This window comes from Pholcus phalangioides, unplaced genomic scaffold (assembly GCF_987345545.1).
Source record: "Pholcus phalangioides strain wild (caught in Gottingen) unplaced genomic scaffold, Ppha-v1.0 ptg000028l_1, whole genome shotgun sequence".
In the NCBI taxonomy this organism is placed as follows: Eukaryota; Metazoa; Arthropoda; class Arachnida; order Araneae; family Pholcidae; genus Pholcus; species Pholcus phalangioides.
Window position 1 is genome coordinate 3,633,715 of NW_028301618.1, and position 13,916 is coordinate 3,647,630.

At 46.2% G+C, this 13,916-nt stretch overlaps 1 protein-coding gene across 1 annotated transcript in view; it reads left to right on the forward strand.

Moving 5' to 3' along the window:
- The window catches only part of LOC149067782 (uncharacterized), a 40,786-nt gene that overhangs the window by 16,441 nt on the left and 10,429 nt on the right, over window positions 1-13,916 (forward strand). Inside the window, exon 2 of the mRNA XM_089252009.1 lies at window positions 12,009-12,202. Coding sequence (XP_089108135.1) covers window positions 12,037-12,202 — 166 coding nt within the window. The 5' untranslated portion in view covers window positions 12,009-12,036. The remainder of the gene's footprint in view (window positions 1-12,008; window positions 12,203-13,916) is intronic.

The following is a 13,916-nucleotide window of genomic DNA, read 5'->3' on the forward strand; positions in this document are numbered from 1 at the left end:
CCGCACCTGTTGTCAAGGGCGGCTCTGATTTGGACAATGATTACGTCATCGATATCAAACACGTTATGCCCCCTTAATAAAAAACACGGGTCGGTTCGCCACGTGCTCGAATCAATTTGTTTACGTAAAAGCGTCTTGATGCTGGGCTTGAGCTTGGAACTGCCGCCCAAATGACCGACAGTTTCTGTCTAAATAATTTCGAACTTCAATACCTCGGCTAAACATAGACGTAGATCCGCGAAAAACGAAAAAAAAAAACTTTCTCGCTTAGTTTGCGTGTACCACTAAAGTCCCCCCCCCCCCAATTGATAAACCCTCTATAGACCTTTTTGTAGTAGTTCTCAGACTGTCCACCCCTCCAACGTCCTGTCTCACTTACGGGGGGGGGGGTCGGCTTAAATGTTTCGTGTTCACTCAGCGCGTCACATGCGCTGTCCTTGAGTGATTTTGCTGGACTCCCGTACATAAGCGGATACATGCTCTTCGTGAACTTTATTATGTACTAGCTGATACCCGTAAAAAATTTATATACGTACATATAGCTTATTAATTCTTAATCAAAAAATTTCTGCTTCAAGTAAGAAGAAAATTACTTTTATTTTTAAATATTTTAATTAAAAACTTCAGGCAATCGCTTGTGGATACACAATATTTTTTTGTTTTTCCATCTGGTGTGTAGATGTATTTTTGGGATTACCAACACGCGACGAAAAGCTGTCCGTGTGAAAAACAGGGCTCAAGTAGGTTGATGTGATGCCTGCCACTGCTAACGACTGGCCTTGCGCTTTGTTGATTGTCATGGCAAAAGCTAAACGGATCGGCAACTGTAATCGCTTTAAAGTTAATTTCATTTCTTCAGTGATAATTGGGATAACGTGGAATGAAGACGCCCGCGTCTTCTCCTTTGGCGCAAATCCAATTAGAATCGTTGCTTCAATGATGTAATTGTGCAATTTCTTCACGCAGAGTCTGGTGCCATTGCAGAGTCTCGGTGTGTCCAAATTTCTTAAAAGCATTATAGGTGCTCCGACTTTGAGGGTCAAGTTGTGTGTTGGCACATCCGGAATATCCAAAGAGTTCAGAAATTCTGCAGGATACAGAACTGTCTGCGCTGTGTCTGTGACAGTGTCAACCGATTTGTAAGATGTCGAGTCAAGTAATTTTTAGGATTTTTTGTCGTTGATCTTGTTCACACTGTCATTTTTCGATGCCAGAATCGCTCTCTCACAAAGCCACTCATGGTTTCGGTGATTTTGTTCAATGTTTGGGAAGATTTTGTTTGCAAGTTCTTGAACTGAGTTTAACAACTGGCAAAATCCATTTGGAAAAGTAATCAGTCAAGTGCTTGGGTCTCTCTACGGGAATTCTTCCACTGCCAAGTTTGATCAACTGACGTGAAAATGATAGCAGTGCTGAGTCATTTTGCAGTTGAACTTGCATGTTGATGGATAATGGTAATTTTTTAACTTCGTGCCTGTGTGTGCTGATGATTTGAGGCAAGCATTGAGTTCATCAGTTGGCGTTGAACATTTTTATTCCCAGTTTTGTCGTCGTAGTTGTTGTTCTCTGTTGTTAGTGACGTCATATGTCCAGCTTGTGCAGCGAATATTATTCAAACGCCTTTTAAGCATTTTTTAAATTGAAACTATACCTCTTCGATGAATGATGAGATAAAGGCCGCATTAGCACTTACAGGACACCCTGTATACAGGCAAGCAAAAATACCCGGCGCTTCCCGAGTTTTCTGGGAGGATTACTGGAGGATTGGAAAAGTGACATTATAAAGGATTAAACGGTTATAATGGAAGCATTAAAGATGTGACAAACCATTGTGAAGGCATATACACGTCTGAAACGCATTATTGGGAACCCCGGTAACCAAAGTAAACGTTCCGAAAGGGATTGTTGAGGCCCCAAAACCATTGTTGCCCGACAGTTTTTTGCCTATTTGGGGCATTCGCCCAGCTCTGACGAACTTTTAAACTAACCTACGGTTCATTCCCGGTCCTGTTTGGTATACATGCAAAATCTGGCGATGATCGGCTTAAAACTAGATTTGTATAATGAACAGACATATAGACTTTCACATTTATATGTAAGATGCACGGGAATTTCCACATTGCTGGCGTATCTAAACATAATTCGAGATTCCCCCGTCGCACAGCACTTTTAAGTTGTTTGACCCCGATAATCTGTTTTCGATCTGCCATCTCGAATTGCTCCGAAGAAGAAGAAGATCGATCGGCCGATCAAAGTGAAGGGCTTGGGAATTGGGTCGATTTTGAAATCCAGAAGCCAGATTAGGGACTAGATACATACATTCTTTTTATGCTGCGGAGAGTGGATACGTTATCAGCGAGACACTCAGAGCCTGATGCTTTATGGCGTTGGCGCGAGCCGGAGAGGGGTCAGAGTTCGATCCTCGCCGCTTGACCGCACGCGGCTTCTTCGCTTCTTGCTGAAGGCTTCGAGTATCGGTTCTTGAAATTTCGGCGCCCGCGGCTCCCTAATTATCCAGTGACGGTTCGCTGCCCGTGGCAACCTCTTGAGTGTTAAATAATTCACCTGTGACTCCGGGACCTGAGCTGGTATATTTCCCCCCCCCCCTCCACAAATTTACCGTCTTGGAAGCCGATAAATTTCTGAGTGGTGGTGGGGAAGGGGGGCGCAAACAAAAACAAAAGTTGTAAAAATCGCCGAATTTTATAGCGGGGCGCATGGCCCCCACATCCTGAAGCAGGGCCCCTAGGCTGGGATCTTTCACGGGCCCCCTTTATAATACATTTATAGCGTGAAAAAACAAAAAAATGATTAAAATCCTCCCGGGCCCCAGTGCTGGAGCCTTGTCAACCCACCTCTTGTGGGGGCCATGGCGGGGCGGGGTGACCCTGACTCCTAGTCATGGCATTGCATGACTTAATTTCTTATCTCTTGCCTTATTGGTCATTTATACGCGACTCCAGACCAGATTCAGAGTCCCCCCTCCCCCTCATATCCAGCGCAACACTGTCTATAGCGGAAGGCCTCCGCGCGAAGCTCGTGACGTCACCGAAGGTTATTTCACCTATAACCATTGGATATACCAGAAAAAACGGTAAAGATGGCGCATGCGTCGTCCTGCTATATCCAGTGGTTATAGGTGAGATGACCCTCAGACCCGTCACGAGCTTCGCGCAAAGGCTTTCTGCTATAGGCATTGCCCAGCGCCGTAGGACTGATTGTGGGGAATACTAACGGGCCCCCAGATAAGTCTGTTATGCGTCTACTCTTATAGGTTTGGTGGCTTGGTTGATCCCCCCCCCCCCTCCTAAAAGCCAGATGGCAGCACTGAAAAATGAGACACAACACTGGATACGCACTCACACTTCTGGAAACACTCATTCGGTAGTAAATTGCCCCTGACGATAGGACCAGAGTTGTGCTCGGTTGAAAGAAAGAAAGGGGGTTCTTGACCCTTTGTGTTCAACCCCCCCCCCCCCCAAACCATGTTTCACCAATGAAATTAGGGGGCCACGAATCTCTTTTCAACGGGAACATAAGAAGACCACCTGGCGTTCGAGGGGGATCGTTGTCCTAATACGAGAAGAGAGATGTACAGTGGAACTTTCGGTTAACGCGAGCTTAATTCGTTCCGCCAGCGTGCTCGTTATCCGAACCAAACTTCCCCGTAGGAAATAATGGTAACTCGGATAATTCGTTCCATATATTATTCATTCCCCTAAAAAATGACTAATAAAAACGGCATTCGATCAGTAATTAAACACAATAATAATTATACATAATGCAATAAAATATACATAACATAGATAACGCCATAAAAATAAACGTACAATACGATAACGCTTACAAATTAACCTACTCTAAGGGGGACTACCGTTTAGGACTATTTAGACTTTCATTGTTGTTTGCAAACTTCTTTTGGGTGACTCAAAAAGAGTCTTATCCAATGGCACTTGCTTCTTTTTAGGATTTCTGGGAAATGGGAATGTTCGTTGGGCAGATTCATTGCTGCAGCTTTATTTGGGTGGTTCTTTTCTACAGAGTTTTGCACAGATTCCCACACATTCTACACATCTCTCTAACCTCATTTTATGTATGACGGACTCCTCCTTACTTTCCTCTTCCTCAGACGAGATACCGTCCATGAACTCTCTCTTGCTGGTGCGAGATCCATCACTTCATCTACCGTCAAACTCTTAGACATTTTCCACCACTAGTTCTTGAATGCCGTCCTCGTGCCAGTGCCGTGTTAACGCATGGGCCCACCCGGGCACGGCCTGGGGGGGGGGGGGTTGCCCAAGAGAAGAGGGGCCTCACAAAAGTGAGATCCGGTTGAAATTTTCTATGATTTACCAGTTAGGGCCTCCGAAAAACCACTTGGCCCAGGGGCCCATGATACTCTTAAGACGGCCCTGCTTACAACCCCTTGTAAGGAAAAGGTTTTCCTTCTTGGTCTTCCCCAAGCACAAAATCTTTCCGACAAGTAGTGACTCCTGTTCGTGAGCTAGCCCCTCAACAATGCAATTAACCCACATACACATCATCTACGCTACATCTAGTTTCGTATGGTAAACAATCACACTCGCACGTGTGTTAAATTTCCGACTGTGGTGATGCTTACCGGAGACCGTAGGGAAGAATATTAGCCCACAATTCCATAACACGTGCGTGGGCGGAAGCAAAATACCATCAGTTGTGATAGCGTGAAAATAACCGAATAAAGCGCTTAAAATTTTTGCTCGTAATGCGAACCATCGCTCGTTAACCGAGTCAAAATTTGTTCACAATTTCCGCTCGTTATGCGAATTGCTCGTTAACCGAACTTCCAATTGCGTCCTCTGAAACATGGCGCAAGAGGAGACTCCGGCTCAGTACACATAAGTTGAGTAGAATATGGGTAGGCTCCTCATCCAGGGCCAGCGTTAAACATTCGGTACGTAAGACTAATATACTGAATAATGTACGTAAGAATAATAATACTCGGATAAGAAAACATTCAACTTCCCCCCCCCCCCCCCGAGATATCTCGAAGGACTCCCGGGAAGAGGGGGGGGGGTTCGTGGCTCTTGGTTAAGAACACCTGCTCTAAGCTATGCGCGGTCGGGAAGGGCCAAAACGGTGCGCACGGAATCGCCATATTCTTATGCAGTAAGAAGCATCTCGTCACGTTGTCATGCCGGGGAGAGGGGGGTGGGGGCAAGCGGGGTTATTCCCCCCCCCCCCACCCTTGTTCGAAGATCCTGTATGGTCATACCGCTCAAAGGTAAACTTCCGCTCGCGGGGCTTGGTTCTGCTAGTGCCCGTAGATACCCTGCCCTAACATTCAGGGCCGTCTTAACGCGTGGACCCATCCGAGCACGGCCCGGGGTTCTCAAGTGCATAGAGGGGTTGGGGGGGGGGGTCACCATCGTGACGATGAAATTTGGGACAGATTTTCTGGAGCGAGTATGGAAATAGAATGCTCTAGGCGGACACGTCAAGCCAGGTAGGGGCCCCAGAATATTACTTATAAGGGATAATATCCGTATATTATGTGGGGGAGTTGCTGTTAAGACGCTGCTGTTAACATTCATATATATGGATATCAGGGCCTCTTTACAGCATCAAGTGGTGGGGGCCTCTTAATTTTCTTGTACACTTAAGCAGCGTTGAACGTGACAATATTTGTACAAGATCAAGCCCGGGCCTCTTGTGAGTTTATAGAGGCTAGAGGAAGGGTCTACCGTAGAGGTGTTCCTGATCTGGGCTTGTCGAAAAAATACCAAAACCAATCCGGTCTCTTAATAGTCTCAACGCACAAAACGCTCCCTCTCTTGAAGGAAGCCGGTCTGAACGCGCGGCCTCAATCGGCCTTTCCTCATAGTTGAGAGAAAAACAAAAGAGAGTTCCCTCAACAACAAGGCCTCCAATTATCCCCGATAATTACTTTCACTCCCCCATCAACAGCTAATTAGCCGACATCCAATCGGGCCCGGACCGTCGAGATTGGCCTCATTTTTCCTATTCAGGATCTGGGTAAGGTCTCTCAGTGTGTTTGTTTTCGTTGTAACTCTTACTACTGTATACCGTATGGGGAGGCCTCGATCGGGCTCGAAGCCAAGAGGAGCTTTTTCCCCTTCACTCTTTCTTTTTCGAAGCTTCTTACTGGAAGGTTTTTCTTTTGGTCGTGTGTGTTTTGTTGGCCCGGTGCCGATGTTTACCATTTTGTCGTGTGTTTGCCATTGAGGTCCTTAATTGGCTCTCGGGCCGTGGCTGGGGCCTTCTCCTCCTCTTCTACGTTAGGGTTGTTTTTGTTCTTATACGGAAGTTGCCTCGATGAAAGAAGCCCGGTTTACCTTTTAAAGCGTCTGTCTTACCAGGAGGGGGGGGGGGCTGTGTGTTTCTGGCCTGGCTGTGTGGTTGAGGCCGTTACTGGCCACGGTATGTGAGTGTTCTGGCCTGCTTTGAATAAATACGGGAAATGAACAGCTCAAATCGTCTGAAAAGGCCCGATACGAAAAGAGTTTGTTATACGAATTGGGCTCACTGTGTTGGGGGCCATCGGGGGGCCCAGAGCTTCAGTTGGGAAGATGAAGTAATTAGGCTTTCCCACCCCCCTCACCCAACAATTAGAACGATTCTGGGTGCGATCTTGGGCTTCCGGGTGGGGCGTCCGCTTTATAGAAGCCTTTATCCACATCCTTTCTACCGAGCAGGATGTTCGTTATCTGCAGATGAGTATAATAACAATAAATGCTATCGACGTTTTTATTTTCCCGTTTTACACATATCGGTTTATGGTGGGGAGCCCATTATTGCGATCGTTCGCTATAAAAGGGTCGATCGGTAGGCTTTCGGCTCAATTTTTTTCCCTCCTCTTCTGCTGTTTCGTAAGCCAGTGTGTGCTTTGCCATAACCCGAAAAAATTTGGCTTCCTGTAGGTAAGAAATTCTTTCTATTAATGTCATCGGGTATAACGGAAAACCTCTGTAAAACGGATGGGTTTTTTTTTTCCGTGTGATTTGTGCGGCGGATTTTCTGTTGCCAAATTCTCTGATTGATGAGAAAGAATATTAATAACTTCTTTTGGTGGGTAAAGGATTCGCCAGTTTCCATGACTGTCCGCTTTACTGAGGTTTCTGATCCACTGCGGAGGGGGGGGGGGGTAACATGCTATTAATCATCTACCTTGTGGCGGATTAAAGTTGGTCGAGGCCCCGGGCGCAAAAGAAAATGCTGGGCCCTTGAATTTGAAAAAAGTGTGGAGTTTTGGTTTTTCGGGGCCCTTTTAGAAGCCCGCCGTTGAATCCGCCTCTGCATCCACCCCTCGTTCGGGGGGGGGGGAATTTGACTGATATATCAAAAAGCTCCTCTGGAAGTGGATAGATATTACCCCCTCCCCCCCAGGGCCGTCTTAAGAGTAGCATGGGTCCCCGAGCCAAATGATTTTTTTTTTGAAGCCCTACCTGAAAAATTCTTGAAAATATCAACCAGTTCTTATTACTGTGAGGCCTCTCTTTTCTTGATGTCCCTCTGGTGAGCCCATGCTTTAAGGCGGGCGCTGATTACCCCTCCATTGCGGATGAGTGTTTGCACCTCCCCGCAGATATAGCGGAAACTATGTTGGCAGCTGAATAATTACAGTATGTTGTCTTCGATGGGAAACAACAATTTAATATATTTTTCTTTACATCGGTGTAAAAGATACCCACACATTGCGGATTTATTTTGCGCTTTACAGATTTTTTTGATCCATCTTTGGGGGGGGGGGGGCTTGCTCATTCCATTATTTACTCCACCCCCACCCAAAAAAAAAAACTGACTATTTGAAGTATCGGAAATCTCTGGCTGTGGATATAACCCCTCCATTGCGGACGAGTGTATAGCTTTGTATCCCCAGATATGACGGAAACTGTTGGTTAACTTCTCAGCTGAAGTGTCTACGTTGGGAAATAGTATTTTGTCTATTTTTCTTTATAAAATCGTATAACATGCCCTCACATTGTGGATTTACTGTACGCTTTACAGAGGTTTCCGATCCACCGTATGGGGGAGGGGAGAATATGCCATTAATTAACCCCCCCCCCCCGACCATTTGAGGGAAGAAAACACTGTTGACTATCTAAAGGAAATCTCTGGAGATGCATACTGCCCCGTCTATTACGGATGAGAGGGTTTGCAATCCCAGAAAAAACTAAAGCGAACCGAATATTCTCATTGGGAAATTTATTTTTACCCGTTTTCCTTTACCTCATGTAGTTACCTTCCAACTACGGACGAGAAGTCTTTTCAGTTATTTTACTGTCCGCTTTACGGAGGTTTTTCTTTACACAATCTTCGTGGCTTTTCACAGAATGGTGGAAAGGGAATATATATTATATATAACGCGTTTTGTTATACTGCGTGAAAGCATACCCGTTTATAACGGATGGGGACGAAAGCTTTAAGATCACCCAGTGGAACCTGTCGGTAACGGACACCGTGGGACCGAATGTTTTGTTCGCTCTCGGGAAGTTTCCGTTGATATATAGCGAAATACATTGTCCGCTCCGACTGACTTCAAAAAGTATCCTCTAACGGGGAGTGTCCGTTGTGTGGAGGTTCCATTTCATTTGGAAAAAAAAAAAAAAAGGTTTCTCAGTCCAGGTTTCTGTTGCCCATTCGTAGTGCATTTACTCGTCTGTTGCGGATAGTGGGTTCGTCATCGATGTTGTCCGCTGTACCGATGTCTGCCCTTTCTGTGCATCGGGCTATCTTCGGATATTACGCTTGGAAAGCGGTCGAGAGTTGACGGAAGGGAATGGAAAAATAGTTAATGGAATAAATATCCATATAATATCCGCTATAGTTGGTATTAATGAGCTCTTTGATTTCATCTCGACCGTCGTATAGAACGGAATTCCTACCCCCCCCCCCCCATCTCTCTACCTCGTATATGACCTAATGAACGTTCGTCGCGAACAATAGCGCCCGTTGTGTGTGTGCGTCTCAAGTGTGTTGCGGCCTGTCATGATTACACGTCTTAAATGGGTTGTCCGCTCGCTTTATTGTCGGCCGTCCCCTCCCCCGACTCTTGTAGAGAGGTTGTTTTTTTTAATCACTGTAATGCGTGTTTTGAAGAGACACTCGGAGGTTTTTATTAGTGATCCGTTGCAATGAGGTGTGTGGGACATGGCTTGCGATGGGACGCCTGGAAAATGAAAAAATAATAAAACATTATACGTGGGTGCTACGCTCGTTCACATTCCCCATCGGATTTCGTCACCAGACGGCGCTTCGACAGAACGGATGACAGCTGTAATCGGAACCATTTCGTGTGGTCGTTTGCCCACATCTGTGATTAGTGAGCGGCCCACTCGCGAAATTCTCTTCTGTGGGGGTTGTGACGTCACGCTCGGCCATTGACCAACCACGTGGTCCGGTTTTTCTGTTTTTTTTTCCTCCTCGGGTTGTGCTTGAGTGCAGGTGGGCCCCCCGTTGTATGTGTGGGCCGGCACTTGTGGGGCTGGGGGTCGTCTACACGTGGACACCTCTCTGGAGGCATCCCTTGCGCTGATAGTTGCTAAATCGGAAGAAGGAATGGATGAAATCAAAATCAATCGCGATCCTACCCCCTGATTGGCCTTCACGGGGGCTCCCTATTTCGGAATATTTTCCCTAAAGTAGCAAAAATTGATAAGATCGACCATGGATCCCCATTCCAGCCCCGTCTCCTCCGTCAGGGGCCCCTCTTGAGGTCTCTTTGATGACTGGGATCCAGAGCATAGTAGTATGGTGAATTCAGGTGCCCTGCGATAAATGCAGGAATACTGTGCCTACAATGAAGTGCCACTGACTCGGGGAGGGAGTTAATGCCTAAATAAATAAGGGCGGGGAGGGGATAGGCTTTTGCAAGGGTAGGCCCAGCAAGGCTCCAGCCTCTTTCCCGAGACAACTCTTATGTTTTTGTTTTTTCACACTGTAGATTCATTATAGAGAACCCACCCGTAAAAAATCTGTCCCGTGCTCTTGCCGAAGATCACGGCCCATGGGTCTTGTGGTCGTGGGGGAGGAGGGGCACTTGTTTGGTTGATGCCTGCTGCCACATGGACGAGATGGCGATCTTGGCCCTGGTGGTCAAACATTTACAATTCAAGCAAGACGTTGAGTCATATGTGGATATAATACCCCCCCCCCGTCTGTATTAACATAGCAGGAGGGTGGGCCGCTTGGTGGAACCTAAAAGTGTTTCATGTGGGACACACTCGCCCCCCCCCGCACCACCTTCCTTTAGCTAGATGGCTATCTGAGCCTCGCCTGGGTAGCGGGACCCAATACTGTTCTGTGGACTCTCGTAATGGCATCAGTAAGACACACACCTCCCCTCCCCATCACAAGGGTGTTTGACACGGCTCGGCCAAGAAAGGGAGACTGCATCAAGGGGCTTCCGGTCAAAGAGATCATAAATGATCATCCAACTCTGGTCATATCGCCCCTAACGGCTGTTTACTACCGATGAAATCGGGTTGGGAATTGAGGCGCCATCTATCGGTTGCCGCCTTAGGTTCGTTGCGCAAAAGAACATCGCAGGATCGAACCCACAGACCCTGACGGCAACCTTCATGGTGAAAAAAATAAATTCTTATGGTGGCAGTAGAACGAAAAGTTTGGGAAACTGGTTAAGACCAGTGCTGCCCAAAGTAGGCAATTTCGGCCCCTGAGGGGGATGGGAAATACCGGGGGGGGGGGCTGGGGGTGCAATCATAGTTACGCAAGTGGTATATGATCCTATGGGAACTGCTCAGGAAGAAGGGGGACGAGAAAAAAATTTCCGAGTTGGGAGTGGTACAGAATTTGCGGAACTGTGGTTTAGGCAGCGCCTCCTAGAGATAGAAGGCCTGCGCACTCTGCTTGTGACGTCAGTAAGTAGTCCATTTCACCTCAGAATATTCAGAGAAAAAAAAAAATTATGCAAAAATTATTCTTTGGGCCTCAACAATCACTTCGCGAACGTTTACTTTGGTTACCGTGGTTCCCTAGCAATGCGTTTGCAACGGTTTGTCACTTCTTTAACACTGCCAGTATATTTACAATAGTTTATGCCTTTATAATGGTTTGCCACATTTTCAATATACTCTCAGTAATGAGAGCTTTTTGAATAGACGTCATAATTATCATCAGCATCACTTTGAGGGCAGGAAAAGGGTGATCCTCATAGAAATCCGTGTTGAAGTTGCCGATTTTACTGTAGAAATGCGAAAATTTGGTGTTATTTTCCGCCACATCAATAATCTTAAAAATTGTAATAACATTGATTTCAGCCGTGTATTTATATCTTCTCAAGCATGAAAATTAATGTCTCCGTATTGTCTTTTGATATTCAACTGCACAAATTCATGTGGGTTAGGATGTTTTAAAATGAATTACGGGCCCGTAAAAAGTACATCGAAAAAATTCCACAGCTTTAATTAAGCATTTTTGGAAGCAGAAACAGGCAGAGATGGATAACTTGAAGTTCAGGGAGGGGGAGGGGGGATCGAAATACTTTGCGCCCCTTAAAAAAGGAAAAAAAAAAGTATTCATTTCTACGTTTCTTTGAATCTCTGGATCTGTTTATTTCAGGAAGTCGCCATATTGGTTATCTTTAGACACGGTTTGCATGTCCCTCAAAGAAAGAGGGAGATATCACGTGATCCAAAAAAGCCTCATTGAAGAAAACCCGGGCAGCGCAGTGGGTATTATAGCTAGTTACACTGTAAAATTTTTAGAAAGTTCTTTTATAAAACTTGAAAAATGCGACCAATAAGCGTATTGGTCGACTAATGTAAAGACCAATAGGTTTCCCCCCCCCCCCAGTTTTGTAAAAGATCTTTTATTAGACTTTTATAGTGTGACACCCGCCTTTAGACTAGTGGCGGTGTTACCCTCCCCGTGGGGGCGACGAAATGGTTCAGGAGGGTAGTACGGTTGAATATGTGTAATTTGTTCACTATTTATGTGTACTCACTGTATTTTTTTTTTATATATCTTTTTCATCGTCGCTACGGAAGACGATTGTTGTGAAAGCGCCTCCTCACGATGCCTCCTCCTCCGCCGCCGCCCGCTCCTCCGCCTCCGCTGCCCAATGTCGCCGGCGCGATGTCGGGATCGGCACCGGACCGGAGCGCCCTCCTGTCCCAGATCCGCAAAGGCAAGTCCCTGAAGAAAGCTCAGACCAATGACAGGAGCGCACCCTCAATCTCAGGTGAGCACCCCCCCCCCTTTTTTTTTTCTTTCCAACATTTACAGCTGTACGTGCTCAACCTGTGGCACCTCGGAGTCATCATTCATGTGGTGGGCCCGTGACTCTCAAACATGAAATGAACTAAGCGGCACGTTTCTAGATCGCTTAGGGGATCCGCTGCATATTCGCTGATGACTTAAGCTGCCCGCGACACAGTTCCAGATCACTCAAGTGGTGAACACGCTGCATGGGCGCCGGTACCCAAGGGCTGAGGCTACTTGATCTCCAATAAATTTGAGTGGGGGGGTGGGGGGTGAGCCCACTCCAAAAATTTGTGAATATACAGTGAAATGCACTCCCCCCCTCCTGTACATGTCTTGAGTCCCGTATTAACGGGATGACTGACAACTCTCGCCCCCCCCCAATGTTTTATTCATATCGGTGCCTCTAGCCCGCACAGCACATTTCCGGATCAGTTAAGGGACCCTCAGTATCTTGACAGATTACTTGAGTAACCCCGCGGTACAATTCCAGAGACACTGCAACAGAGCACTTAAGGGGATCCGCAGCATATTTACAGATCATACGAATCAGGGCCGTAACTACTTTTTTGCCGCCGCCCCCCCCCCCCCACCAATTTAAAATCTAATAATGGGGGTTCTTTGTTTCCACGTCCAATTTGCCTTCCCCCCCCCCCCCACCAGAGCAGTTGCCTCCCCTAACAGCCCCTCATAGAAGCAATAACCTCGAGGATCCTAAAATAACAAAAGCAGAAATTGCAAGAGTTATAAACGGACTCGAAGACAAGAAATCCCCAGGACTGGATAATATAAACAACAAACTTCTAAAATGCATCAACAAGTCCTTTCCAAAATTTCTACACTCAATATTCAACAAATGCCTGGATATGGGAGCCTTTCTTCCCCAGACACTTTAAACAGGGGCAAGTGCTTCTTTTCCTAAAGAAAGACAAGGATCCGGCGGACATTGAAAGTTACAGACCCATACAACTTCTATCAACAATTGGCAAGACCCTGGGAAGAATAATAATGCACAGAATAACCTACCACACAGAACAAGAGAAATGGTGGAGTGAAAAACAATATGGGTTCCGCGCGGGACGTTCTACGGAACATGCGCTAATAGAACTGAAAAAAGAAATTCTCCAACAAAAAACAGAAGGAAGAGACGTGATCCTGGCATCCCGGGATATTCAGGGAGCATTTGACGCCCTCAAAACATCATTACATAGTGGAAAAACTCCATGAAATGCCACTACCAACAAAGTTATTCAAAACAACTTGCAGCATTCTAAAAGATCGGGAAGTCGCAATTGACACGCCAAGCGGATTGATCACACACAAGATGACAAGAGAGGCTGTCCACAGGGATCGTGCTCAGGTCCCACTATGTGGAATGCCGTATTGGATGGCCTCTTGAAATTAGAATGGCCAGATAACACCAAAGTCCAAGCTTTTGCCGATGACATTGCAGTAATCGCATCAGGGACGACAATACGATCGACAAAAGAACTGGCCATCGAAGCCCTAGAAAAGATCAATACCTGGCTGACGAATCATGGACTGACTCTGGCAGCTGACAAGCCTAAATATATGTGGTTTTCACCTAAAAAAGCTTCGTTCTCCATTCGATTGAGTAACAATGTAAAAATCAAAAAGGCAAATGTCCTCAAATACCTAGGAATACATCTAGATCCGAAGCTTTCCTTTAAAGA